The 26,546-nt window shown below is 57.1% G+C and overlaps 1 protein-coding gene across 2 annotated transcripts; it reads right to left on the bottom strand.

The window, feature by feature from the left end:
* Positions 1 to 1,000: 1,000 nt before the first annotated feature.
* On the bottom strand, positions 1,001 to 24,574 carry SLC6A17 (solute carrier family 6 member 17). 2 transcript variants are annotated; one of them, XM_038162716.1, is made up of 12 exons: positions 24,208 to 24,574; positions 16,408 to 16,802; positions 11,621 to 11,778; positions 11,260 to 11,386; positions 10,426 to 10,607; positions 9,230 to 9,340; positions 7,998 to 8,239; positions 7,527 to 7,719; positions 6,993 to 7,185; positions 6,396 to 6,555; positions 5,774 to 5,936; positions 1,001 to 5,365 (listed from the first exon to the last, which is right to left on the bottom strand). In XM_038162716.1, the coding sequence occupies exons 2-12, from the start codon at positions 16,691 to 16,693 to the stop codon at positions 4,997 to 4,999; spliced, it is 2,184 nt and encodes a 727-aa protein (XP_038018644.1). In that variant the 5' UTR covers positions 16,694 to 16,802; positions 24,208 to 24,574; the 3' UTR covers positions 1,001 to 4,996. The 2 variants fall into 2 exon arrangements, with proteins under 2 accessions (XP_038018644.1, XP_038018645.1); XM_038162717.1 differs by lacking the exon at positions 24,208 to 24,574 and adding an exon at positions 22,918 to 23,573.
* Positions 24,575 to 26,546: the final 1,972 nt, after the last annotated feature.

Raw genomic sequence — 26,546 nt, 5'->3', positions numbered from 1 at the left:
ACGGTGTCCCCTGTGCCACCTCCTGTCCCCTCCCTGGGCAGTGCTGCTCCTCCAGCTGTGTCAGACACGCCAGTCACAGAATGCACAGAATTCATGGAATCACCAGGTTGGAAGAGGCCTTAAAGGTCATCGAGTCCAACCCAGCCCCAACAGCTGAGCTAAACCCTGGCACCCAGGGCCACATCCAGGCTTTGTTAAACACCCCCAGGGATGGTGACTGCACCACCTCCCCGGGCAGCCATTCCAGAACTTTATCACCCTTTGCATGAAAAACTTATTCCTGATATCCAACCTAAATTTCCCTTGATGCAGCTTGAGGCTGTGACCTCTGGTTCTGTCAGTGCTGCACCAGCATCTCCAGACCTTCCCTGCCTCCCCACGGCTGCCTCTGCGTGGGGACAGGTTCAGCTCATGGCCATGGCAGTGTCCCTATGCCATCCCCAGAGCGGGGGTCTCCTCTGGATCCAGCTCTCCTGATCTCTTCCCTCCTTCCTCACATTCCCTGAAGCAGCCCCGGAGAAGCCAAACAAGCCACCAGAGATGGGAGGGAAGGGAAGAGGCAGCTCTGCTCCCCAGCTAACCGAAGCTAATTCCCAGCAGCTGGGGTCATCTGGGATTGCTGGAAACCCCAGGTCCTTCTCCAGGCTCCCAGCAGCCAGGATCAGCCAGCAGCACTGTTAGCAGGGCGCTGTGCAGAGGAGCAGACCAGTCCCAGCTCCCTGGGAAGCCAAGGTGTGCTGGTTAAACTGGCCCAGGAGGGAAACAACCTCCACCAGCTGCAGGCAGCTCCCTCTGAGCAAGGCCCTCGCCGAGGCTGACGCTGGGTGGAGGAAGGGATGAGGGGAGACAGAAGGACAATAGTGGGACAGGACAGGGAAGGACAGACCTCGACACCCGTGGGCCCTTTGCTTTCTGTCTCTGCCACCCTAAACCTCCGAGAGACCCCAAAGCCCACCCGAGAAAGGAAACAGAGGCACAGAAGAGACTCGGTGAGGAGAGATTTGGTAAGAAGAGACTTTTAATCAGACTCTGATACAGCTCTTACAGGGTTTGTCTCGAAGGCCGAGGAGCCCGGGGCGCAGCCCGGCCCCGCCCGGCACACTGGGAACTACTGCGGCTACCAGGGGACAGGGACGCGCCACTACGAGCTCTGTGCTTTACCTGTACAGGAGGGTTTCGCCTGTGTTGTGCTTGTCCCGGGGGAAGCAGCCGCACCCTGCGTGTTCCCGTGGCTGTGCCATGTCCCTCCCGGCCACCAAGGCCACCCGGCCCCGCTCCTGCCAGCGAGAGCCACGCTCGGGAAGGGTGGGGGCCATTAGAAGGCAGTGGGAGCTGCTTCTGGGAGGTGCTGGGGCTGAATGCGACCTGTCAGGGTCTGGGCAGGGGCTGAGAGGTGAGGAAGGGGCTGTTCTGGAGGGATTGAGGGGATTGAGCCATGGGACACCGTGGGGACCCAGCTCCACTCATGCCCTCTGCCTTGCACCGGGGTCAAGGTCCCCGCAGCAGAGGCTGTGCTGGGGAACAGAGCACCCCAACTCCAGCCCCACAGGCTGGACCCGCAGCTCCAGCAGCACACGCTGTGCCCCTCCAGCAACCTCCTTTGTGCCCTCTGCAGAACCCACTGAGCACCCTGCCCCCAGAGAGGGAACGGGGTTTGGACCCCTCCTGACCTACCCAGCAGCAGGGACACCGCACTGCTCCAGCAGCAGCCTCTGGGCTGGGAACCCACCCAGGAGCTGGCGTGGGGGGACAGGGATATCGGCAGCGGTTCCCCCCTCTTTCTCCCACCGCCTGAAGGAAAACTGAAAAGTGCCTGTGCTCACAACTAGCAGCTATTCCCTGTGCCTCTGTGCAGAAAAAGAGGAAAAGTGATTTCTAGGGCTCAAAGCCACCGGGGGTCGGCCCAATCCGCAGCCCGGCACCCCGAGAAGGTGTGTGGAGGGAGAGCCTGCCCCGGCGAGCAGGAGAAACACCCCCCCTCCCCCCCCGGCTCCAAAAGTGAGCGAGTACAGGCAGAAGTGAATCCTAAAGCCAGGCACGCACACGGACACGCACACCCCACGCACGGCATCTACGGACGAACACGCACACGCTCCCGCGGCGACAACACGGAGCTCCTAAAGCCTAACACACACACACACGCCCCAAAACCCCGTGTCTAACACCGAGCAAATGCCACGACAAAACACGAGTATTTCCACAGATAAAAGTAAAGGTGTCATCCCTCCTCCTCTCTGCCGGATCCCCAGGGCAGCTGGGCACCCTGGGGCTGGGGGGAGAAGGCGACGTGCACCCACCACACACAAGAAATAAAAAGGTAAAAATATGCCCTGCTATAGAATGAGAATTGATCTGTACAGCACTGGGAATGAAAATAGGTCATGGGCCACTTTGGAATACGATTTGTCATTTAACAGCATTTACAGTGACATTTACAGAATAAATATACAATAGAAATAGAGAATCTCTAGGTTATTATTCCATCTCCTCTCTCTGTATATATTTTATATATATATATTATATAGCTTCTTTGTTACCTTCTTATTGACTTTGCCTCTTATTGGTGCTGCACGAAGAGAGGAAAGCGAGCTCCTCCCTGGCTGGTTTGGGAACAGAGGTGGGAGAGAGGGAGGGCCAGATCCTTCTCGCCAGGGTTGAAGGAGCATCATGCCATGGGAGCACATGGGACTGAGCGTTCTGGCTGTGGAGGTGTCCTGCTCCATTAACTCCATGGGAGCTACGGTGGGAATCCAGCCCCGGGCTCGGGGGTGTCGGGGAGGTGATGCTGGGCAAGGATTTGACTCATCCTCTGTTCCGCTGGTCAGTGAGGATGGACCCCATAAGAAATGGGAGGGAAGATGTTGCCTAATGATGGGGAAATGCCACCGGATTTGGGCTTCTCCCTTCCAGAGATGATGCCATGGGGACATTTCTGTGTCCCTCTTGCATGGGCAGAGGAAGGAGAAAGAGATGGGAGGGGATGAGGAAGGGGGAACTTCTGGAGGAGCGTGGCTGATCCTGACTCACAGATCTTGGAACTATCACTGAGCTGCTTTGGTTCATTCCACTCCTCCATCTTCCCCCCAGAAAAACAGTTAACGAAGGGCTTGAGCTAATTGTCCAGGAAGAGTCTCCAGGTCACCAGCCAAGTCCATGGAGAGGACTGTGAGTAAAGGATCACACCCACAAGAGATGTCACTGTGGGAACCTGCTGGCCCCAGGGCTGCTGAAAGTCAGGGCTGTGGTGAATGGACCAGCTGCTTCCTGCCTTCACCTCCAGCCAAAAGGAGAGCCAAGGCGAAAGAAAAGCAATTGACAGGAAAGCAGAGGAGAGAAGGGCTCATGAACCAGCGCCCACAAACGTGGCCTTCAGAGCGGCCTCAAAGATCTTCATGCACAACCTAAGTCCAGCAGGACCCAGGGTGAGGTGCTCCCCCAGCCTTTGAAGGCAACAGAGGGGAGAGAGTGTGCTGCTTCTGTGTCCCCAAGGAAAAGGGGGACGATGCCAGGTTGTCCTGACACCCTTGGCAGAAGTGCTTGGTTACAGGTAGGATTCAGGGAAATGAGCCTCAGTCCCAGTGGGAGAGACTCGGAGCGAGAAGATCCCACCCTTTCCAAACTGCCTGGGGAGAAACGACATAAGGTCACATCAGTCAGATCCCCCAAAACATGGATGGGCTCGAGAGAGGCCCCTGGACTCTCACAAGGGATCCCCAGCCTGGATCAAGAGCTACTGGGGACCTGGCACTTGGTCCCAGGAGCCGCTGCCCCTCGGATGCCTGTGGTCCCCAAGAGCTGGTCACCCCCGTCCAAAGGCTGCTGAGCTCCTGTGGGGTGTGACAGGAGGCAATGCCAAACCCCCGGCTCGGAGGGGACACGAGGAGAAATGAGGAGGCACGTCCAGAGAGAACCACTGCCCAGCTCCCCTCGGCAGCGGGGCAAGGGAGGGAAGTCAGGGGTGGTTTCCTGAGAGCTAAACCAGGAGTGTGGTAGCATTGGATGTCCCACAGCTCCTCTGCTTGTCCCTCTGGGACATCTAAAGAGAGGAGCGAGAGGAGATGATCACAATTCCAGGGATTTTGGTTCAGCAGAGCATCCCCCACGTCAGGAGTAATTCCAGGAGAGCGCTCCTGACCCCCATCACACCAACGCCATCCAGACCCCACACAGGCTCACACCCCCAAACCACTGTCACTTCAGGGGTCCTTCTGCCACTCACCACCAACCCATGGAGCATCCCAGCTACTCCATCCCACAACTGTGACATCTCTGTGCCTCCAAAGAACTCCCAGCCCTGTCCCTGTGCTGGTGGCAACAAGGATTCCAGGGATGCACCCTGCCCTGTCTCACACACCGCAACACCTCAGCCAGCCCCACGCTGCTCCCTGCCAACCCTGGTCAGAATTTGGGGGGTTATTTGGGTGTGTCCACAGCTATAAAAACCTACAGGAGATACAACAACAACAACGATGGTGACAACAACAGCACCTTCTTGTGCTATGAACATCGATGATTAATTGTGCTCGTTGGAATAAGGCCATGACTCCTCCCGGCTAAAGGACAACAGACGAGGAGGGAAGAGCTCTGGGTGGCAGGAGGAAGGGTGATTGGCTTCCCACCTGCTGCCAGGTCCTTGTTCCAACCATCAGCTGCTTAGAAAAGAGAGATTCTTTGCTTCAGATTTGAGCTGCATGAGAACAACTCTTGGAAAGGTATTGCAGCATCTCTTACTCCTCTTCCTTTCCCCGGAGGTGAGTCCAGGGGTCCTGCCTTTCCACCGAGGGTTGTCAGAGGAGTCCTGCCCCTCCCGCAATCCCTTCTTCCCGATGTCACCTTAGAAATGGCTGCTTTGCTTACGATTTTAAGAGGGGTTTCTTCTTCATCTTAGTAATTAATTCTTCTTCACCCTTAGTAATTAATTTTCCCGTTGCCTGGACAGCCAGGATCCACTCCCCAGTGCCCTCCTCTCCCGGTGGGGGTGGCGGGCAGGCATCCATCACAGTTCAGACTCGGGGGTGCTGGCCAGGAGGTAGCCGCTCCCGTACCGTCCGTTGGGAGCACTGCTCATCTCCATGGGCGAGTTGCTCCCGGGGCCCAGGTAGGAGCGGTGCGTGGGCATGGGGGACGGGGTCTCGCTGGGCACTTTGCTCAGGATGAAGCGGGTCTCGTCGTTGTCTTCCAAGTTGGAGATGTCCTTCATCATCCGACCCTTCTTGTAGGTGACGGAGAGGGCGTTGGAGCCATCCGACACCAGGTGGAACTGCCGGAGGATGAAGACCAGAGGCAGAGGGAGGGATGCCAGGATGATCAGGGAGATGAGGATGGCCATGGCCCACGTTGGGTAGAACAGGAACTTTTCAGCAGCCTGGAAGAGACAGATATTAACATCTCAGGGCTGCTGCAGCAGTGATGCCCACCAGGTACAACATCTCCGAAACACCAGTCAGCTCCTGCTGCCTCCTGCCAGACCAGGGACACCCCATGAAGGTAGGCTCAGTTCAAGGGAAGGATCCTCACCCAGGATGCCGGGCACAGCGTGCAGCTGTGGGAGCCAACCAAAATCAACACAAACTTCAGCCCACGGGCAGAGCTGGCTGGAGATACCTGGGCAGTGGGAACAAACTGCTCCCAGAGGATGAGCAGGGTGGGAATATCACCCAGCAGGAGGGGAAGGAGGAATGAGCAGAGCTGGGATGAACAGAGTGGCCTGCAGCGCTGAGCTGCCCCAGCTGTGCTGGGCCATGGGTGGGGAAGGGGAGGGATCTGTGCTCACCTCCTCCCTGATCCAGGCGCTGTAGCCCGGGGGGCTGACTCCCAGCTGGATGATGCTGGCGGTCATGAGCACGGCCATGCAGATGGGGGACACGTACTTCCAGGCGTAGTAGTAGAACTGGTAGGGGCGGAAACCCAGCATTTCCGTCAGCTCCTGCATGAACCTGCCGAGAAAAGACATGGAATCGTGATATCCCCCACCTCCGAGTGAGAAACAACCTCCCAGGAGCCCCGCTGATGCTCAAGGCAGAGGCTGAACAACTTGTGGAAAACTCCTCAGGACAAGACCATCTGAGCACTTTCCAGAGCTGCCTTTGCCCTGGACAACTTCTGAACATGGAGAACTGTGGGGAACAGCCTCCCCTTCCAGAAGGACCTGGAAACCTCAGGAAAAAAGGGTCATCACAAGTAACAGAGCATCACAACCAAGAGGAGATACCCATGAGAAGGGGCTGTGTGACACCAGAGCAGGGCAGGAGGATCAAAGTGAACCAAACTCCTGCCTCTATAACTGCCCTTGGAGCATTTTCTCCTGGAGAAAAAGCCATATGGAAAAGAGTTAGAAGCAGGGTTTATAGTCAGGGGTTACACCAGTTATTCCTTTTGCTGTAGAAATTCCTTACTTCTTGGTGCCATAAATCCAGGCCACAGCGATGTTCTCCAGGATGACCACGACGGTGAGCGGCAGCGTGGCTGAGTAATCGTCAAACATGGTGACAAAGTAGTTTCCAGAGCGCTGCACAAAGATCAGCCCCACTACGAAGGCGAAGATGCAGCAACCAACTGTGGGGAGCAAACGGGCATGGTCAGCAGGGGCCTCTGAGGGACACCAAGACCCCCAGAAGGTCCATTCCTTGTATGGGCATGGCCTGCAGAGGCCCCTGAGGGACACCAAGACCCCCAGAAGGTCCATTCCTTGTATGGGCATGGCCTGCAGAGGCCCCTGAGGGACACCAAGACCCCCAGAAGGTCCATTATCTGCATGGACATGGCCAGCAGGGCCTCCAGAGGGACACCAAGACCCCCAGAAGGTCCATTATCTGCATGGACATGGCCAGCAGGGGCCCCTGAGGGACACCAAGACCCCCAGAAGGTCCATTCCCTGCATGGGCATGGCCCAGTTCACCTCCCACCATGTCCACACTCCTCTGGAGTGACTCCTCAAGGCAAAGGGGACCTCCCACCCCTTCCCAAGGGGGTTGCAGGAGAAGAGACCTCACCTGTGAATACTTCCTTCCGCACCTTGAAGGTGTCGATGATGGGCGTGGTGATGCCTGACATGGTCCCGATCATGCTCCCCAAGCCCAGGTTGATCAGCATCAAGAAGAACATGACGGACCAGAAGGGCGAGGCTGGGAAGTGGGTCATGGCTTCTGTGAAGGCAATGAAGGCCAGGCCAGTCCCTTGCACCGACTGTTGAGGTGGGGAGAGGACCAACAGATGAGAAGAAACTTGTCAGGGACACAGACATCGAACCCCTCTCAGGTCTCCCTCACCAAACCCTCTTCAAGGAAAGAAAATCCCAGTCTGGTACTGCAGATGAGCTGGTGATGGCCCTGCTTGACCTGCACTGGACAGAGCTTCTCCCACCCCAGGAGGACCCCTGTGTGCTGGGTAAAACCATAGAGACTTGGATTCTCCATCCCTGGAGTGTCTCTAAAAGTTTTTTTCCCGATCCATGTGCCCAGGATTGACACAGGGAGAGGCAATGGGGTGGGTGACCTGCTGGTCCCACCAGGAGTGCCACCAGGTACCTTGTTGAGTTCATCCTCCAGCAGGCAGGCATCCAGGCCCAGCTCTTTGAAGTGCCCCTCCTTCACCGTCATGATCACCCTGTACATCTCGTTGTAGTCCTTGGCAGTGAGGTGGGAGAAGTTGACGTGGGGTGGGATGAGGTCATGGCTCAGCACATTGGTGTTCAGGTAGCCCAAGATCTTCTCAGCATTCCTAAGGGAGAGCAGAACCTCTCAGGTGATGCAGGGCACCTGAGACACCCAGGATTCACACCCAAGCTGCAGATAAAGAGCCCTCCTTGGGGCTGGAATTTAGCGTGGAGGAGCTGAATGTCCAACTCCCTCAGCTCCAGAGGTACATCCCTGGAAATCCAGCTCATGACCAGCAGGAACTTGGGTCTGCCAAACCCCAGGATCATCCGGCTCCAGACCCACCACAACCGGCAGCAGCAAAGACCTGCCCACCCCAAACAGAGAAAAAGCAAATCTTACTCCACCACGCATTTCTCGTTCATGATGTTGGCCTTGAAGCCCAGCACAGCAAACACAACCAGCGTGGCCAGCACAGACGTGAAGAAGTTGATGAAGGAGACGAGGGTGGCATCGAAGTGACAGTTGTTGTCCTGCTTGTTGTAGCTGGAGAAGGCAATGACCCCCCCAAAACCCAGGCCCAAGGCAAAGAAAACCTGCGTGGCTGCTTCGCGCCACACCTGGGGGTCCAGCATCTTGTCCAGCTGGGAGGGAAGACAGAAGAAGAAGTTAGGTGGCCTGGTGGCCCCGCAGCCCATCCCAGAGCTACATTAAAAGGGCCGGGGTGGTTTTGGGGCAGCTGAGGGCTGCTTCGGTGGGGCGGTGGAAGGAAATGATCTCTAAGGCCCCGTCCAACCCAAACCATTCCGTGATTCCATGATCTGCCATGCCCAGCTCTGGCTTTACCCAGCACTCACAGCTCCTTCTCCTCATCCACACAGAGGGGGAAACTGAGGCACGGAGAGGTCAGGATGAGGTTTGACCTGACCACATCTGTGTCTGCTCCACCTGCCCCAGAGGCCTAACTGGGGGTTCCATCTCTGTGCAGCTCCCCAGTCCGTGTGCCCCCAGCCCAGGGCACCACCACATGCCCAGGGATGGGTGTCCATCCTCCCCTGGCCATCTCCTGCTCCCAGAGCCCCTGGAGCACTGAGATCAAACATCCTGGCTGGGGGTGCTTTAGCTGTGCTCCCCCCCAGCCACATTCCCCCTCTCCTGGGAGCCAGAGCTGCAGCCTGGAGACCTCCCAGCATCATTCATCAAGGAGCCATAATTAATGTCTTCTAACAGCCTTGTCGGCTGAGCCGATTCATCTACATCTCTGCTTAATTAATTAATTAGCTGGTTAATTAATAAGTGCATACCACCAGCAGAGGTTTTTCTGCCAGCCAGCATCTCTCCATTAAATCTTTGTATTTATGTATTCCCTTGGGCACCTCTGTGCCACCCACCCTGGCATCTGGGTAGCAGAGGAAGGTGAGTTTGTGAGGCTCATGGCTGTCCTGGCCACACCCTGGATTTTGGGAGCTGCTCCACACCCTGATGATCTATCAGAATCCCCACGTTTGGGGCTGGTACTCTGATTTTCAGGGTGGGGAGAAAAATAAGAGGAATAATAAGAGAATAAGGGAAAATAGGGCATGACCAGCCAGGAGGGGAACCTGCTTGGAGTCTGCTGGGCGTGGAACTCTCACCTTGGGTGTGAACATGTGCATGATCCCATCCACCGCCCCACGCAGCAGCAGCCCCCGCACCAGGAAGCAAACAAGCACCAGGTATGGGAAGAGGGAGCTGAAGTACATCACCTGGAGCGAGAGGGATGAACACACACAGCCTCAGTTCCTGCCCCCCTGCGCCCAGCCACCCTCCCACCCAACCTATGGACAGCTCACAGGGGGAGGAGGGAGCATTTCCCTCCCCAGGAGGGGGCTGGCTCCCCAGGGATGAACTGTGGGACCCCTCAGGGCAGGATGGTACAGGTGGCTGGGCAGTGCCAGGCAGAAAGGGACCTGGGGGCACTGATGGACAGCGGGCTGGACATGAGCCAGCAGTGCCCAGGTGGCCAAGAAGGCCGATGGCATCCTGGCCTGGATCAGGAATGGTGTGGCCAGCAGGAGCAGGGAGGTCATTCTGCCCCTGCCCTGGGCACTGGTGAGGGCACACCTCGAGTGCTGTGTCCAGTTCTGGGCCCCCCCAATTTAGGAGAGATGTTGAGGTGCTGGGGTGTGTCCAGAGAAGGGCAACAAGGCTGGGGAGGGTCTGGAACACAAGCCCTGTTAGGAGGGGCTGAGGAGCTCAGCCTGGAGAAGAGGAGGCTCAGGGGTGACCTCATCACTCTCTGCAGCTCCCTGACAGGAGGGTGCAGCCAGGGGGAGGCTCTGCTCCCAGGACAAGACAAGAGGAAACAGCCTTCAGCTGCACCAAGGGAGCTCTAGACTGGACATTAGGAAGAAGATCTTCACAGAACAAGTGACTGGGCATCAGAAGGAGCCGCCCAGGGAGCTGGTGGAGTCACCATCCCAGGAGGTGTTTAATAAAAGCCTGGATGTGGCTACCAGGGTGGTGTTGGGTCACAGGTTGGACTTGATGGCCTCAAAGGCCTTTTCCAACCTAATGGATTCTGTGACGTGCTGGAGCTCAGGGGGATTCTCTGTGCTGGTGTGGCCGAATCCTGGCTGCATGTGTCAGTTGAATCAAACCCCATCCCTACACCTCTCCTGATCTTATTCTGGATCCCTCCAGAGGTGACCCCAGCTGTGGAGCGGGCGTGACCACCCCAGGGGACACAGCGTTCCTCTGGTACCCCAGAGCAGAGCAGGATAGTGTGCCCAGGCAGGTTCCTGCTTCCAGGACAGAGCCCAGCCAGGCTCAGGTGGCCACCAACACCAACCTTCCCCGAGGACTGGATGCCTTTGATCATGGCCAAGCCAACAAGGCTCCAGGCCACCAGCAGACACAGGGTCATCTTCCAGTTGAGCCCCCCGCTCTCAGAGATGGAGTTGGAGATGTCCAGGGTCTCCCGGTACCAGAAGTAGGTGGTGGCTGAGCTCCTCTCGCATTCAGTCTCCACAACTGCAGGAGAGAGGCAGGAGAGCGTGAGGGGGAGAGCCCATCCCACTGTCTCCTGGGATGGTCAAATGTCAAAGACCCGCTGGAGCCACCAGGAAAGGGAGACACCTCTGGAAACTGAGGGCAGAAATTAATGGGGCTCATTCTTAGCAGGGAAAAGAAGAGACAGGACATAAAACTACTGCCAGGTGAAAATGAGATGTTAAATACGGGGAGAGACATTTTAATTTGCTATAAAACCTCTCAGAGAGTCCCAGGTTGATGCTCAGATGTTATAAAACACCATTAGCTCCATCCGTGTCTCAGGCAGGCAGTGGAGCAGCCCCTGCCTGACTCTCGCTGCCTCCCTCCCACTGTCCCGGGTCAGATCCCAGCCTCAAGCATTGAGGCACCTGGAAATCCCATCAGTGGGAACTCTGGATTGCCAAACTGGCATCAAATCCCATCAGTGGGGAGAGAGAGCACTGCAGACACTCATCCCACCCAAAGGGAAGCTCTTCACATGCTCAGGGCAGCTGGGCCAGACAGGAACCTCTACCTCCTGTGGCCCCACCTTCTGCTGGGGGTGATGATGCGTCCCACAGTGTCCCACAGTGTCCCACAGCCCCCCTTCCCTGGGCACTGCTCCCTCCCAGCCCAGCCTCCCGTGCCTCACCGGCCACCGAGCCGTTCTTCACGATGGGGCACTCGCTCCAGGGCAGGGGGTACTGGAAGGACTTGAAGAAGTAAAAGATGCTCCAGCCAATGATGACGTTGTAATAGAGACCAACAAAGAAACAGACCTGGGGGGAGGAAGGAGGAGGACATGGCATCAAAGCACAGGACAGTGAAATGTCCCCAGGGCACCTCCGGGCTGCTGGGATCAGGGGGTGGGCTCATTCCCAAACCAGCCCTCTAGCCATGGCTGGAGGGGGACCTCCCCCTGGGGCTCCTCGAGGTTTGCCTCACCCTGCAGACCCTGGGGTGGGGCTGGAGGGTCTCCGGGGTGGGGCTGGGGGTCCCCGGGGCACACTCACCAGGCAGCTGGCGTAGCCAATGCCGCCCAGGCGGGGACAGATGTAATTCCAGACGCCGATGCTGCCGCGGCGGATCCGCTGCCCCACTGCCAGCTCCAGGAAGAACAGGGGCAGCCCGATGATGATGAGGAGGACCAGGTACGGGACCAGGTAGGCACCTGGAAGGGGAGAGAAAGGTCATTCCAGATGCCCCTGCTCCAGTGCAGCCAAGGACAGATGGACATGGGTGGACAAGCAGGGCAGAGCGGGGACAGGCTCTGCCTGGTCCATCGGTTCCTTTGCAAGCAGCCTCAAGTTGTACCAGGGGAAGCTTAGATTGGATTTTGGGACAAATTTCTTCATGGGAAGGATGGTCAGGCACTGGCACAGGCTGTCCAGGGCAGCAGGGCAATCTCCATCCCTGCAAAGGTTTGAAAACCGTGTGGGTGTGCCAGCTGGGGACTTGGGCTAGTGGTGGCCTTGTGCTGGGTTAGTGTTTGGACTCAATGATCTTAGAGAGCTTTTCCAACCTAAATATTTCCATTATTTTCTGATCCAGGAATGCAGATCAGAGCTTGGCCAGAGGAGAAGCTGTGGAGAGGAGCAAACGTGTGTGGAAGCAAAGGCTGTGGCATCCCCTGCCAGCATGGATCATGTGGGATAGACCCCAAGGTCCCCAAGGACTCCCTGAATCCACACAGACAAATCTCCATGATTGCAAGGCAATGTGTTTTCTATTTGCCATGTCAGAGGTGGGGCAGCTCTCTGCTGTTCCTTGGGCAGTTTCTTTATCTCTCCCACAGCCAATCCTCCCTCCAGGAGATCTCTGCTGTCCATGGCCACTGAGTGTCCCTGCAGGGCTGATCAAATTCCATCATCCCATGGGGAGATGCTGCGCCCAGGGCAGGAGCCAAGCATTCCTACCCGGATATAATCTGGAATTCTGGAACACCAGCACAGCTTCTGCACTGGATTCCCAGAGGAACAGCAGCTGCCTCTGCCACTGGATCTCCAGAGGAAGACTCCACCTTTCTCCAGGATCCCTGCTCCAGCAGAACCACCCCTGACACTCCAGGAGGGCTGCAGCCACAATTCCAATGGCACTGCTGCCACCACCCTGACCCACAGGGTGTCAGGCTGTGCTCTGACTCTGGCAGTGTTGGTTTGGTTCACTGCATTGTTTATTTTATCCTTTTATTTTCTTCCCTATTAAAGAACTGTTATTCCTGCTCCCATATTTTTTGCCTGAGAGCCCCTTAATTTCAAATTTTTAACAATTCGGAGGGAGTGGGTTTACATTTTCCATTTCAGGGGAGGCTCCTGCCCTCCTTAGCAGACACCTGGCTTTCCAAACCCAGACACCATGTGCAAGGAGCCACCTCCATGGGCTGACCCTTGGATTCACAGCCACATTCCTGGAGCTGTCCTGTTCCCCCTGGCACAGCCAAGCCTCCTGTCCCAGCACATCCCCCTGCACATCCCACATTCCCAGCAGCAGCATCACCGTGCCGTGTGCCACCCTGCATGGCCAAGGACTGGAAACAATTCGGGTTAAAAACTCGGTTAATGTCTGTCTGACTGCTGGGCTGGAGAGGAGCTGGTGGTTCCCGAAGCAGAAGCGAGGACCGTAAAGGATGCGATGACTCACGCTGCAGCGCCCGCCTGAGGAACGGCTCCAGCTCCTGCCAGGAGCTCAGGAATGGGCTCAGGAGAACGTGCCTGGCTCCTGCAGGGTAGCAGACGGTCCAAAGACAACCAAAATTCCCACCTGGATTGACACCCCGGTGACAGGCACCGCTCCTGGGCCCAGGCAGGACCTGGGGCAGGGGGTGCTGCTCCAAGCAGGGACTCTGCAAAGAGGAGCAGCCCCAGCATGGGCGGGGACGGTGTGTTAAAAATGGGGGCAGGGAGAGAAATTGAGGTGCAGCAGCCCAGGGTGAGTGGGAGGGTAAAAGGGGAGGCAGAGAGCAGAGCTGGAGCTCAGGAACATTCAGGAAGGACCACGAGCATCCAATCTCTGCAACACTTCTCCTGGCTACCTCAGCCTACATGAGACAGATTCAGATGCAAATTTGTCCAGTATTGGAGATTTTCTTGCTGTGGTGCCTGGGAAGGTGAGCAGGAGCTCACGTCTGTGCAGCACCGGGGCAGAGCTGGCAGCCCCTGCTGGCTCCCGGCACGCCGAGTCCCGGGAATTTGGCTCCAGCCCATCCTGCCGGCAGCACGCAGCCGCTCTCCCCCGCAGACACCTGCTGGGGAGCAGGAGAGGAAGCAGCCGCCGCCGCCGCATCCTGGAGCTGCTCAGAGCGCCAGGAAAGGTCTGTCCGTCCCTCCCAAACTCCTGCGCCGCTGCTGGCAGCAGCCCCACGGCAGCCCCAGCCAAGAGGGTTAGACATGGCAGGAGGAAAAGGCAGAGAATCAGTGCCTGCCCCATGGGACAGACAGACAATGCCACTTGGGCCAAAGAAAAACCCAGCAAAGCCCAGCCACCTGCTGCTCAAGGCAGTTCCCAGCTCCGTGCCTCAGTTTCTCCATCCATGGAGCAGTGGCAATGGTTGGGGCAGCTTGTAAAGCTTTTATTTGAAGTTCTGCTGCAGAAAGATGTTCTACCACAGCAAGGAGCTCCTAAAAGCAGCTGCTTGTCCCAGTCCCTGCCTGGCTGGGTGCCCCTGGATCCCAGCACAGGGTGGGTCAAACCCGTTGTTCATCTCCTCTGCTGCAGCAGTGTCAGGGCTGTGCTGCCTCAGTCCCCATCCCACATCCCATCCGGTCTCGTGTCCAAAAGCACTGCTTTAATGCTCCCCACATACAGACAGCAAGCTCAGCCCCGGATTTGAGGAATACACCAGGAGGAATCCCAGCCTGGGAATACCAGTGGCACCTCCCATCACCCAGCACGGCTCAGCTGAGGCCAAAGCCCCCCAAATAGCCAGCACAGCAGAGAGCTCAGCCTAAGCTGAGGATTTTTCAATGAGTGCACTAATTATGGTTAATTAAGGGTTGCTGTGGCATGGGGAAACTGAAGCACAGCTGGGTTAATCCTTGTAGAGAAGAAGGATGCTGGTTCTCCAACCTCTGCCTCTAAATCTGGTTTAAAAATCTCATTGAATGGGGAGATCTGGTTCTAAATCTCATTTAATGGGGAAAACTTTCTCGGCAATCAGAGGCCAGCTGTGGGCAGCGTGTGACAGAGCCAGCGGGGCTGCACTGACCTCTCCCAGCCCTGAATCTGGGGTGAACACCCGTGAGGAGCTGTGCCGTGCCAAAACCGAGCCGAGCTGGAGCCGAAGCAGGGCACTGGGAGGTGCTGGGATGCAGGAGCCGGGCACAGCCAGCTCCATCCCGGATGGGGAGGGAAGGGATGGGGCTGAGCAGCCCCGGGAGGGGAGTGCTGACTGCACAGGGCTGGTTGGCAGAATGACTCATCCCGACGGCGACACCGGAGATGTTTGAATTATTGAGGGCAGCCGCAGGGCTGGGGCCAGGCACAGGATGGAACACTGGGAACAGAGAGCTCAGGGGATGGGGGCACTGTCCTGGCTCCCTCCAGCGTGGCTGGGAAGTGATTAATTAATTAATTAATTAATTAATGTGGCTGGGTTTGGATTAGTGATGAGGAACCCACGCTCTGATCAGTGTCAGGAAGGGTGGTGGGGCTCAGCACAGCTGGGAGAGACCTGACCCTCTGGGCTGCTCTTGGAAACCCGAGGAGGAGGCATGGAGTGGGATGAGAGAATGGGCTGGCTGCAAGGAGGATTTGGGAATGCGATGGGACCACAAAATGTGGCTTCGAGGACCCAGGGAAATGGAGGAGCTCTCTCTTCCCTTTTTAGCCCTAATTTCCAAATTAGGCACTAGGGTTAGGGCTTAGAGAACCACACAGCCTACAGCTCTAGAGTGCTGAGGATGGAAGAAGCACAGCAAAGGGAGCACAGCACTGTGCCAGCATTGCTATGAACCCGTCATTGCCAATCTGGGTCATTCCTGACGCTGGGAACCACAACCACAGCCCAGGCTGCCACTAGGGTTAGGGTGAGGGATCAGCGAACCACAAAACCTGTAGCTCTAGGGGCTGATGTTACTTGCAACTAAATATTCCCCACAGGAAGCAGGGGGTGCAGCCTGAAATCCTGCTCCCAGCCCGGGATACACCGTGACTTCGGAGCAAGCAGGTGGACAGGCTTCAGGAAGAAGCCACCCTGGAGACTTCCACATCTCAGCACAACTTCTGGCAGCCCTTTCCCCCTTCATAGCCCAAACAACACACTTTAGAGCCCAAACTGAGGTATTCACGTGCCCTCTGAACAGATCTAACTTCCTCAGGATTCTCCTGAGAAAGGCTGTGAGAGAAGCAGAGAAAAGAATGGTCAAAACAATTCTTAGCTCATTTGCTGCTCCTGTGTTTGTGTCCATGTGGAACGTTCTGGAGATTGTTTACCCGAGGTGATTGCTCGATTGGATTTTGGTGATGGTGTTTTGGATTCATTGACCAATTGGATCCACGTGTGTGTGTCGGGACTCTCAGCAGAGACTCGTGGGGTTTTTAGTTGGTGATAGCTCTTGTTAGTGTAATATTCTGTAACATAGTTATGGTATAATGAAGGAATTAATTAGCCTTCTGGCATCACGGAGTTCTGCACAGCGCTCTTCCCGTCCGTCAGGCATCGTAGCACCGGTACCAAATAACCCATTTTAGAGCCCAAGTCACCCTGTCCTCTCCTGGGATCCACACCCCGAGACACAGCGAGGCAGGATTGGGTCACACCCCCTTCTCCGAGGGCCGATCCCATCCCTGCCCCATCTCTCACCTCCTCCATTCTTCTGGCAGAGGTAGGGGAAGCGCCAGACGTTGCCCAGCCCCACGGAGTAGCCGATCTGCGCCAGGATGTACTGCAGCTTGCTGTTCCACGCCGGCCGGTTCTCCGCCTCCAGCTCCTCATCTCCCTCCTTCTGCTTGTCCCAGGTCTCCCCCGTCACGTTGAGGACGCTGCGTTTGTAGTCCACGGGCTCCTGGTGGGCCAGCAGGTCGGCCACCGACTCGGTGACATGCTCGCTGCTGTGCTCCCGCTGCGTCACCTTGCTGTTCTTCGGCATCGGGACGGCCCCGGCGCGCGGTCGGGAGGGAAGAGGAGGAACGTCCCGCAGGGAACAGCGCGGACTGGGAGCTGCAGCTCGGGCCTCACCTCCTCTTCATCGGCAGGACCTGCGCGGGGAAGCACAGCCAGGGTCACCTGGGTTTGTGTTATCCCCAGTGACCTGGTGGGACCTGCAGCACCAGCAGAGAAGGGTGTCCATCCCCCATGTCTTGGGACCTTCACCTGAACCTGGAGGGTCTCCTGCCCCAGGAATGATGCACCAGGAGCGACATTCTGGTTGAGAATTAGAGAGTGCCTGTAGTATTTAAATTTCCTGAAAAAATTCTTTTGTTTCAGATTTTTTTCCTGAGAAGCTGAAAAGCCTCAGAAAAAAAAGGAAAACAATTCTTATTTTATTTGGGATTTTTTTGTTGTTGTGTTCATGTGTAGAATGTTTTTAGAAATTGTTTATTTATAAGTGATTTTTTAAAAGATTTTGGTGTGAGTTGTTTTAACTCATTAGGTAATTAGAGCTAGGTTGTGTTGAGACTCTAGAAAGAGTCACGAGGTTTTATTATATTTTTAGCATTGAATAAATATCCTTTCTGTATTCTTTAGTATAATATAGTATTCTTTAATATAATATAGTATTATAAAGTAATAAATTAACCTTCTAAAAACATAAAGTCAAATACATCATTCCTACCTCTGTTGATGCATTCCCTGCAAACACAATAAATGCCAGGAATGTTTGGGTGGGAAGGGACCTTAAAGCTCATCCAACCCCACCCCTGCCATGGGCAGGGACACCTTCCATCGACTCAGGGTGCTCCGAGCCCTGTCCAGCCTGGCCTTGGGCACTGCCAGGGATCCAGGGGCAGCCCCAGCTGCTCTCATTCATGGGGAAGAGCCTCCTGTGTCCCAGAGAGAGGAATTTCCCTGGGCGCCAGGGGACAGTGACAGGTGATGACAGGTCACATTGCTGTGACACCTCTGCTCCCCTCTATCACCTCCAGCCCAGCAGCTGAACCTCACGAGGTCTGACACCAAACCCAGGCTCTGCCCTGCCTGTCCTGCTCCTTCCCCTCTGACCATCAGCACGGCCCAGGCCTCGCTCCACGACAGCTTGGAAGCACTCAGGGGACAGTGACAAGCGCCCAGGCTATCTCTGCATCCCAGGAAGTTATCAGGAGTGACTTAAAAGCCTTGGAGCCTGGCGCTAAATCTCCCCAGGCAGCTTTACAACAGATAACAGCTGCAAAGCCAGCAGCAGCCAAGGCAAAGCCATCAACCCTGGCCCCGTCCCTTTCCAGCCTTCAGCGTGGGTCAGGAGGAGCAATCCTGCACAGAAGCACCTCAGGAGGTGCTCAGAACCCAGCCCAGCCCTGCAGATTTCTCCCCTGCCTCAAAAATCTTGGGGACATTGTGGAAATCTGCTCCGCTGGGCTGGAGATCCCCAAATGGGAAAGCACCGTGTCCTTCCTCTCCATACTGGGAGCAGATGGGCAACTCCCACCCTAGACTGGACCATGGTGCTGCATCAGCTGGGGAGAAACCACAGAACTCCCTCAATAAACCCCTCCGCTTGGAAAAGTGGCCCTCCTGAAGAGCTGCACCTCGCCCTTTCCTGTGCTCTCCATCTCTGCTCCCAGGGGACACCGGGCTGGTGGCTGGGCCATGGTGGTGCTGTGCTCACAGACCCGACCCACCCCAGCTGGCAGCAGCGCCACCTCCTCCCACCCTGGGGGCCTTCCCAGAGCCATTCCCAGCTCTTCTTTCCTCTCGGACATTTTTGATCAGCCCACAATCCCATCCCTTTTCAGGGCAGTGGGGTCAGGCCAGGCAGCAAAGCCACCCCCATCCCAGCTCAGGAGCAAAGCACCGGGAGCAGGAAACCTCCCCCTCACCCGCCCTCACCTCGGTGTTTTCTCACCCCTGACGGAAGTTCCCCCTTTGCCAGGCCCTGTTCCTATATGGAAAAAAAAATCTATTTTCAACTGTCGGCTGCATCCGTTGCCAGGCAACCATCTCGGCTCCACATCTTTCCTGGATCCGGCTCCTCCGGAGAAGCCGCCCGAGTTATTTTGTCAAGCCTAGGCCAGCGGTGTTTAATTTCCGAGCCAGGGCTCGCTCGCTGCTCAGTCGCGGCAATCCCCGGCTGCCCGAGCATCCTCAGCCGGGTGGGGATGGGCCCGGAGCTCGGGAAGGGCCCCACCGGCCGCCGGGAAAGGGCAGGATTTCCATCAGGGCCGGCTCGGGCTCTGGGTGGATTTGTGCAGACCCGGCTAAATCACCCACGGGTTGATTGCTGCTCCCTGTCTGCTCAGCAGCTCCTTCCGAGCACCGGGAGGACTTGGGCTTGGGGCTAAAGTATGTCTTAGGATTCTCTAAAGTTTCTCTTTAGGATCTGTAAAGCATCTCTTTAGGCTTAGGGAGAGAGCCAAGAAGATCCAGGATGTGCTGGCCAAGCCCCCAGAGTTCAGTGGCCCACGGTGAGGGCACCCAAACAGCTCTCCCGGGACACCCCAAGCCCTTGGAGGTGCCCAGCTCCAGGGCAGGTGGTGCTGAGCCCGGCCAGCACCATGGGGTCAGCACAGACCCCGCAGCATCCCTCTGGATCTCAGCCTGTCCCTCTCCTTGGTTTAGGGCACCCCGAGTCGTTCTGAGGAGCTGGGAGGCACCAGGACACAGATCCTGGGGGAGCAGGGTCCTTCCAGCACCTGCAAAGCCCCAGAAGCTCTCAGAGCCTTGGAGAACACTCCAGAGAGCAACATTCCCAAAGGATTTGGGGGATCAGCAGGGCCGTTTTAACGGCATGGGGATGGGCTCTCTAAACACTGGCAGGAGAAGGGCAGGTACACGAATCCTGCCCGTGGGAGATGCGACCTCTAAACCGGAGGGGAAAACAGAGCAGAGGTCCAGATCTTGATCCTGGCACGGCTCTGGCAGTGTCCCATGGCCGGTTTGGGGAGTCCCTGCTGTCTCCCCATGGCTCAGCCCCAGCCTGGGCATGGTGGTGCTGCCTGGCAGAGATCCAGGCTGAAGGAGAGAGGCTCATTCTCGATTCCATGAGCACACCCAGCCTTCACCATCCCCATCCCTGCTGGGAATGGGAGATGAGCCCAGGCAGAGCCTGCGCGAAGCCACCAGCCCACAGAGCGCAGGAACACGGGCCAGGGAAAGCGAGGTCAGCGGGGCTCTTCCTCTTCATTTCCCCAGCCTTTTGCACCAGCCCCAAAGTCTGCACCCTCAAACGAAAAAGCACAGTCCAAATCCATCTGAGAAAGGTATTTCTGCGCATTCCTTTGGTAGAAAAGGGAATTTAATCAAAAAATCATCTGCCAAAAATAACAACCACCCTGTGAGAAAGACAAGGCAGATCAGCTGACGAGCAGGAGCTTTCCGGGCTGGAGCGAGATAGAAAACCCTTGTCACTGACAGATGGAGATTCAGCTTGTTTACTTAGTCCCCATGACCTTAATTTTCTTAAATGTGCATTTTTTCTCTCTCTTTAGAAGACAGATTAGGGTCTTTCAGAGCCCATGGCTTGCAAGAGCCTCACTCATGCTGCCAGAGCGGGGCTGCCTTTGCAGGCACAGCTTTGCCCAGGTCAAACCAGCGCTAGTGCCACCCAGCTGGAGAGGGAACGTGGCCTTTGCCACAGCAGGACCCTGGAAAGGACCCGTTTGTGCTGTGGTCAGTGCTGGTGTCTCTGAACAGGCATTCCAAGGGAGGGAATAACTCACCTCATCCTGCTCCACGTCCCTGGGGGTGTCCTTGAACGGGATTCCCACTTCCCTGGTCCCAGTGGAAACCTTCACATTGAACTCCTCAGACAGCAAACGCCATTCCCTGAGCCCTGTGCCCTGGCCAGAGCCCTGGGCTGAGTCCAGGGCTCCTGCTGGCCCAGAGTGACAGTCCCCATGCATGTCCAGGTGGCACAGGGTGACCCCAAGCACCCCGTCCCTTTGGACTGGTGTGGGAACAACCACGGCAGCAGATCCAAGGCTCGTGGGACTGGTTTGCCACGGGACAAACTGGATTTAACCTACCAGGGAAAGGGCAGGGATGGAGAAGCTCCTGCCTTGTCACACCCAGGGGTTTAAGCCCTGCTCAGAGGCTCCCATTGGTCCCAAAAGCAGGCGTGGGGAAAAGTTGCTGTTTGGGGTGAGTGAAGACCCCCAGACCCCCAGCCCTGCCAGCAGCGTCACCAAGGGCCAGGGGAGGAGGGAGGCTCCGAGCCACGTGTCCTGTCCCTGCCCATCCTTGCTTTCTTGGGAAGGCAGCTGGGGAGCAATAAACAGGCTGGAAACGTGTCAGCAAAGCTTTCAGCCGGGCCTGGGAGAGCAGGGGAAGGCAGGGAGGAGATGGGGATTTACAGCAGAACCCAAGGAGAGCAGCCACCAGCAGCAAACGTGCTCTGGGTCCAAATGATGGGGTGCAGTGGAATTTCTCCTCTCCTGTGTCCAAGTTCTACATTTATCCCTCATTTGGGTCCAGAAAGGAGAAACTGAGGCGGGAAAAGCCACAAGATGAGATTGGGTGAATTAAAAATGAGCATTTCAACCCCTGGGGACTCTGCTGGTCCCTCCCTGCCCCACCATTACCATTTCTCCCCCTTCAGCTTCCCCAGAAGTCCCCCACAGCTCCTAAGGGAGAGGGCAGAGACGTTCCTGGTAAAGCATCCAGCTCAGCAGGCCTGGAGAGGTCCAGCTCACCCCATCAAGGTCACAGAGCAGGGAAAGGAGGGAGGAGTGGGGACAGAGGAACCGAGGGATTTCGGGAGGTGGAAATCTACTCTCAGCTTCGGGCTGGGAGATCTGAGCATCAATTTGCAGCTCCTCATCCTCCCTGACACACACAGAGCCAGGGAAATACTGCACCCAGGGCAAGGCTGCTCTGCGAGATGGGGAGACTGGCCCAGGGAGGAGAAGGGACAGACCCAAGGTCACCGGGAAGCAGAGGAGGAGGGAAGGCCCACGGATCCCTCCCGTCGTCCCTCTGAGCTGCACAGCCAAGGGAAGGAGACCTGGATGCTCATCCCACTTTGGTCCAAGTCATGAGAAAACCAGCTCCAGGCCCCGTCCTGCTGCTCCCTGAGCTCAGGAGAGCCTCTGTGGTGGGATGGGGATGGCCCTGGCAGAGCTGGTCCTTTGGGAAGCATCCCGCTCTTCCAAGCCACAGGAAACCAAGGGCAGGACCCTCCCAGCAGCATCCAAACTTCTCTTCAAAGCCCCAAGAAGAGATTTTCGCCCAAGGCAGAGTTTTTGCAGCTCTGCCCACCCCTGCCCTGCTCCAAGGACCTTCCCACAGCCTCCACCACACAAACCTCCCTTTTCCGCCAGCCGAGGCTGCTCCGAGACACCTCCATCTTAAATCTGCTCCACGCTGGGGTTTGCTCCTCCCTGCTCGGCCTCTGGCTCCACACGGAAGGGTTTTACCCTCTGGGCTCATTAGAGCTGCTCCCATTGTCCCCTCGTTAAAATGAGCCCCGCTAATTAGCACCCAGCTCCCACGCCATGCGGAAAAGCCACCAGTGACTCAGTGCCACCAGGGCTGTCCCCTCCTCACGCCCACCCCTGGGGAGGCTCAGACTGCAGGTGGGGTCGGTGTCAGAAGGTGCCGGAGCACGGGCCACCTGCGGGAAGCATCCCAGGGCCGGCTGGGGCTGAAGGCAGCCCGGCCTCTCGCAGCGGAGCCCCGCAGGGGCCGCTCCTCGTCCCTCCCGTCCCGCTTTAGCATCGTGACACAGGAGAGCTGGTGAATCAGAGCTGCCCCCGCTTCTGTCTTACACCCACCCCAGCGGCGGCGAGCGCCCAGATGTTATAAATAGCCCCAATCCCTCCAGAGGAAAGCGGCTGCACCAGCCCCTGCCCCACCACTGCCCGCTCTGCCCAGCCCAGGCCGGTCTGTCCCACCTCGGAGGGACACGGCTGTGACCTTACAGGGGGTCTTGTCCCCAGGAGGTGCCAAGAAACCTCCGGAAGGGTTTTACCGATGGGTCACAAGACGGGCACGGGCGGAGGAGCAGCCCCGGCGCTCGGGTTTGTCACGAAGCTGTGAGCTCGTGGATGCATGGGCTTAGGGCTCCTTTCATGTCTGGTTTGGTAGCATGGAAACACACACAGCTGCAATAACGTGACACCAGAGCAAAGGCAAGCATCATATGATCCCTTCAGGGCTCGGTTTGATTCACCAGATGATCGTTTTCCACTTAGACCTCAGCGATCCACTGTAACTCACCCACTCCAGCCAAAGGTTACTGAACGAGCCCCAAACCAGCCGAGATTCATCCTGAAAAGCGACCAACGGGCAGCATCCAAAGCCCGCCGCGAGCGCTGCTTTTCCCTGATGCAATCCATGAAGCTGCTGCTACGTTTGTAAACAAACAAATCCAAACCCAGCCCGGGATGGGGTAAAAGCAGGGCTGCTCTTCCCAAGGCAATGATTTCACCTGGACGTGGGCAGGTCAGCATCTGATTTGGGGTAAATCTGATCCTCGTGACTCCAGCTCCGGTGTAACTCCAGATTCCTGCTCTCTGCAAGCCTGAAGTGGCAGTGGAGTCACTCCAGATTTAAACGGAACCCTTTTATTCCTTCTGATTTCAGCAGAGCCATCTCCAGTCCCTCCCAGTGGACAGCTCAGACCCACATTTTATTTCCCTTGGAGCAGTCACACCCCCAGCCAGGTTCCTTGACCTAGTCCTGACACCTCTGGAGAAATATTCACAAGGAACTCTCCACCCTGCCGAGAATAGCTCAGCCACCGCGGTGCTCCAGGTTTTTTTCCTACCAAGACCAGAAATAGTTACATCAGCTCCTGATGGATTCCAACCTCAGGTGCTTCAGACACAAGGCGTGATCCAGGAAGCAGGATTTCACCTTCTGGGTCCTCTACAAAGAGCTGGGAGCAGATTTCTCAGCTGGTTTGAGCCCCACATTCCCCGAGTGATGGAAATTTGGAGCTGGCCAAGAGGCCGGCCCAAAAAACACACCTTTGGGTTTATCCAGCGTGCACAGAGGGGGCCAAGGGCTCCCCACACCCAATCCTGGCAATTTCACAGAGCCAGGACCCCGAGCCCCATTTTCCACCTCAAACCCAACCATCCACACTCAAGGAGCAGCACAAAAATAAAAGAAGGGGCGAAAAGCCCCCACCACTCCGGGGACCGGGGCTGAAATATTCATTGCAGCCCAACGCTTTCTCCTCTCCCAATGTTATTGTCAAGGTCAACCTGGAGGCTGCATTCCCACCCATCCTCAGACGGGATGAGCCCCCCAGCAGCAGGAGCCGGGCAGGGACCCAGGGCCACCCCCGGCGGTGACCCCCCAGCCCCTGGAGCGCCTCTAAATGTCCCCCCAGCCCTGGATGCCACCACCCTGAGGGCCACGCCTGATGCCTCCAGGCTGGGCTGTCCCCTCCATTAACCTCAGCCCGACCCTGAGCATCTTCCCCCCCAAAAGACCCCGCTGGGGAGGGGGCACGCAGGGCCGGCAGCCACGGGCGGGGTGGGGAAGGGGGAGCATCCTCACCTCGGCGCTGCGGCGGCTCCCTGGGAGGATGAAACCGACCCGATTCCGGGAGAAACTGGCCCGGTCCCGGAGGAAACGGCGCAAATTCCCGGCAGAAATCACCAGGGGCGAGTCCGGGCGGCGGGAGGCTGCCGGTGCTGCGGCGAGCCGGGCAAACGGGAGCGGCAGCGGCCGGGAAAGGCGAGCAGAGCTCGGGAGCGGCTCCGCGCTGAAGCTCCGAGGTACCGGCGGCTCCGCTCCGGTCCCCCCGCCCCGCCGCCGCCCGGTGGATGCGCGCTGGGCTCGCCCGGCCCCGCTCGCCTTCGCCGGAGGGAGGGAACTCCGCGCGGCTCCGGGAAACCAAGAGAGAAAGGGGATAGCAAATTAAAAAAAAAAAAAAAAAAAAAAAAAGATTTTTTAAAAAAAAAATTCAACGCGAAGGGACACGCAGCCCCTGACGCAGGCTTGAGTCACCAGGGCTGCGCGTCAAAGCTGGGGTGCCGGGCCACCCCCCCTGCTCCGAGGGAGGCTCTCGCAGTCAAAAAAAGTAGCATCGAGTCCTGACCCAAAGGGGTGGGTCTGGTTTTGCTGTGGGGAAAATAAAACCCCTTTAAAATACCCCTAAAGAGCGGCCCCCGCAGGGCCCTCCTGGCTGCTGCTTCCCCTGGGGCAGGGAATGTTCGGGGGGTTTGGGCACCGCTTTCCCGTGATTTATTGACAGAGATTTGTAGGATGGTTTGCTTTGGAAAGGACTTTGATGACCACCTCGTCCCGCCCCTGCCATGGCAGGGACACCTTCCACTGTCCCAGGCTGCTCCAGCCCCATCCGACCTGGCCTTGGGCACTGCCAGGGATCCAGGGGCAGCCCCAGCTGCTCTGGGCACCTGTGCCAGGGCCCCCCACCCTCCCAGGGAAGGATTTTTTCCTAAAATCTAATCTAAACCCACTACATTTCACTATTTGAAAGAGGTATTTCATTTCTCTTTTACTATTTGGTATTTCAGAGGACTTTCCTTGGTTGGGACCCCACAGGAGGGAGGCAGGAGGAGTGGCCAGGCCCCAGATTCTGCTCCCCCGCACTCAGGTGTGAATCCATAAGCTGCCCCTCCAGTGTGAGGATGCTCAGTGCTGGTCCTGAGCCCTGGGACACGCGGGGAGCCCAGAGCCAGCGCTGGGCTCAGAGGACGCCGCGTCCCTGGCCACACCAGCTCCCCTGCCAGGGGAGCCCAGGAGCAGCTCTGGCCTGAGGGGGCTGAGCTGGGTGTCAGCCAGCTCTGAGATATTGCAGATATCTGCATTTATTATGGAACGGTTTGGCTTGGAAGGGACCTTCAAGCCCTTCTCATCCCACCCCACCATGGGGGACACCTCCCACTGTCCCAGGCTGCTCCCAGCCCCGTCCAGCCTGGCCTTGGGCACTGCCAGGGATCCAGGGGCAGCCACAGCTGCTCTGGGCACCTGTGCCAGGGCCTGCCCACCCTCACAGGGCAGGATTTTTTTCTGATATCTAACCAGAATTCCCCTTCTTTCAGTGCAAACCCCTCCCCCTTGTCCTGTCACTCCGGTTTCTGGGGACAGTTCCCCTCTGGCTCCCTTGTAGGCCCCCTCAGCTCCTGGAAGGCTGCTCTGAGCTCTCCGCCTTTAACCCACCTCTAATGCAGACAATAAAATTCTTCAAGTGGAAGGACACCACTTCCCTTTCCTTCCCAGCAGGACGTGGGATGCAGCAGCACATTCCATCTGGACAAAGGCAGAAATACCTTGCACAACCATCTCTTGAGGGTGAGCAAACCCCAAATCCAGCTTTTCAGGCCCAATTTCCCACAGCTCCTCAGGCTGCTTGGTGTGGGGAGCAGAGCCCAGGACACCAGGAGGGCTCAGCCTTCCCCATCTATTCAGTGCTGCCCTCAGAAAGCCTCTAATCAGATTCACCAGGAAAAGCACGGGGCTGTTAGGTGGGTTCACCGCAGGGAAAACAGGGGGGAAGTTTTCAGAGGAGCTCATTTCTGGTTCAGGATCTCATGGAAAAGTCTCCTGGTCCTGAAAACACACATTCAGCAATGGAGCCTGGCTGCATTTCCCAACCAGTATGTTTCTGGTGCTGGTGAGGCTGGAACCAAGAGAAGCTCTGAGAGGAGGAAAAGCACATTTGGAAGACGCAAACTCCAGAGGATTCAAACCTCCAGCCCCAAACCACGCTGCCTCAGCTCCTGGATCCCAGTGTTTATACACACTCCTGGCCCTTGGAGCCTTTCCCTTTCCAGCCTATTAGGCACAGAAGGATCAATTCTCCAGGTGCTTGGGAGCTGGGCCAGCAGCAATGGCCGTAACTCTGCCCCCGGGAAGGAGCGAGCCACGCT

Source organism: Motacilla alba, chromosome 26, assembly GCF_015832195.1.
Source record: "Motacilla alba alba isolate MOTALB_02 chromosome 26, Motacilla_alba_V1.0_pri, whole genome shotgun sequence".
Lineage (NCBI taxonomy): Eukaryota > Metazoa > Chordata > Aves > Passeriformes > Motacillidae > Motacilla > Motacilla alba.
The sequence above is the reverse complement of the archived record's forward strand: the minus strand, read 5'-3'. Positions and strand labels throughout refer to the sequence as shown.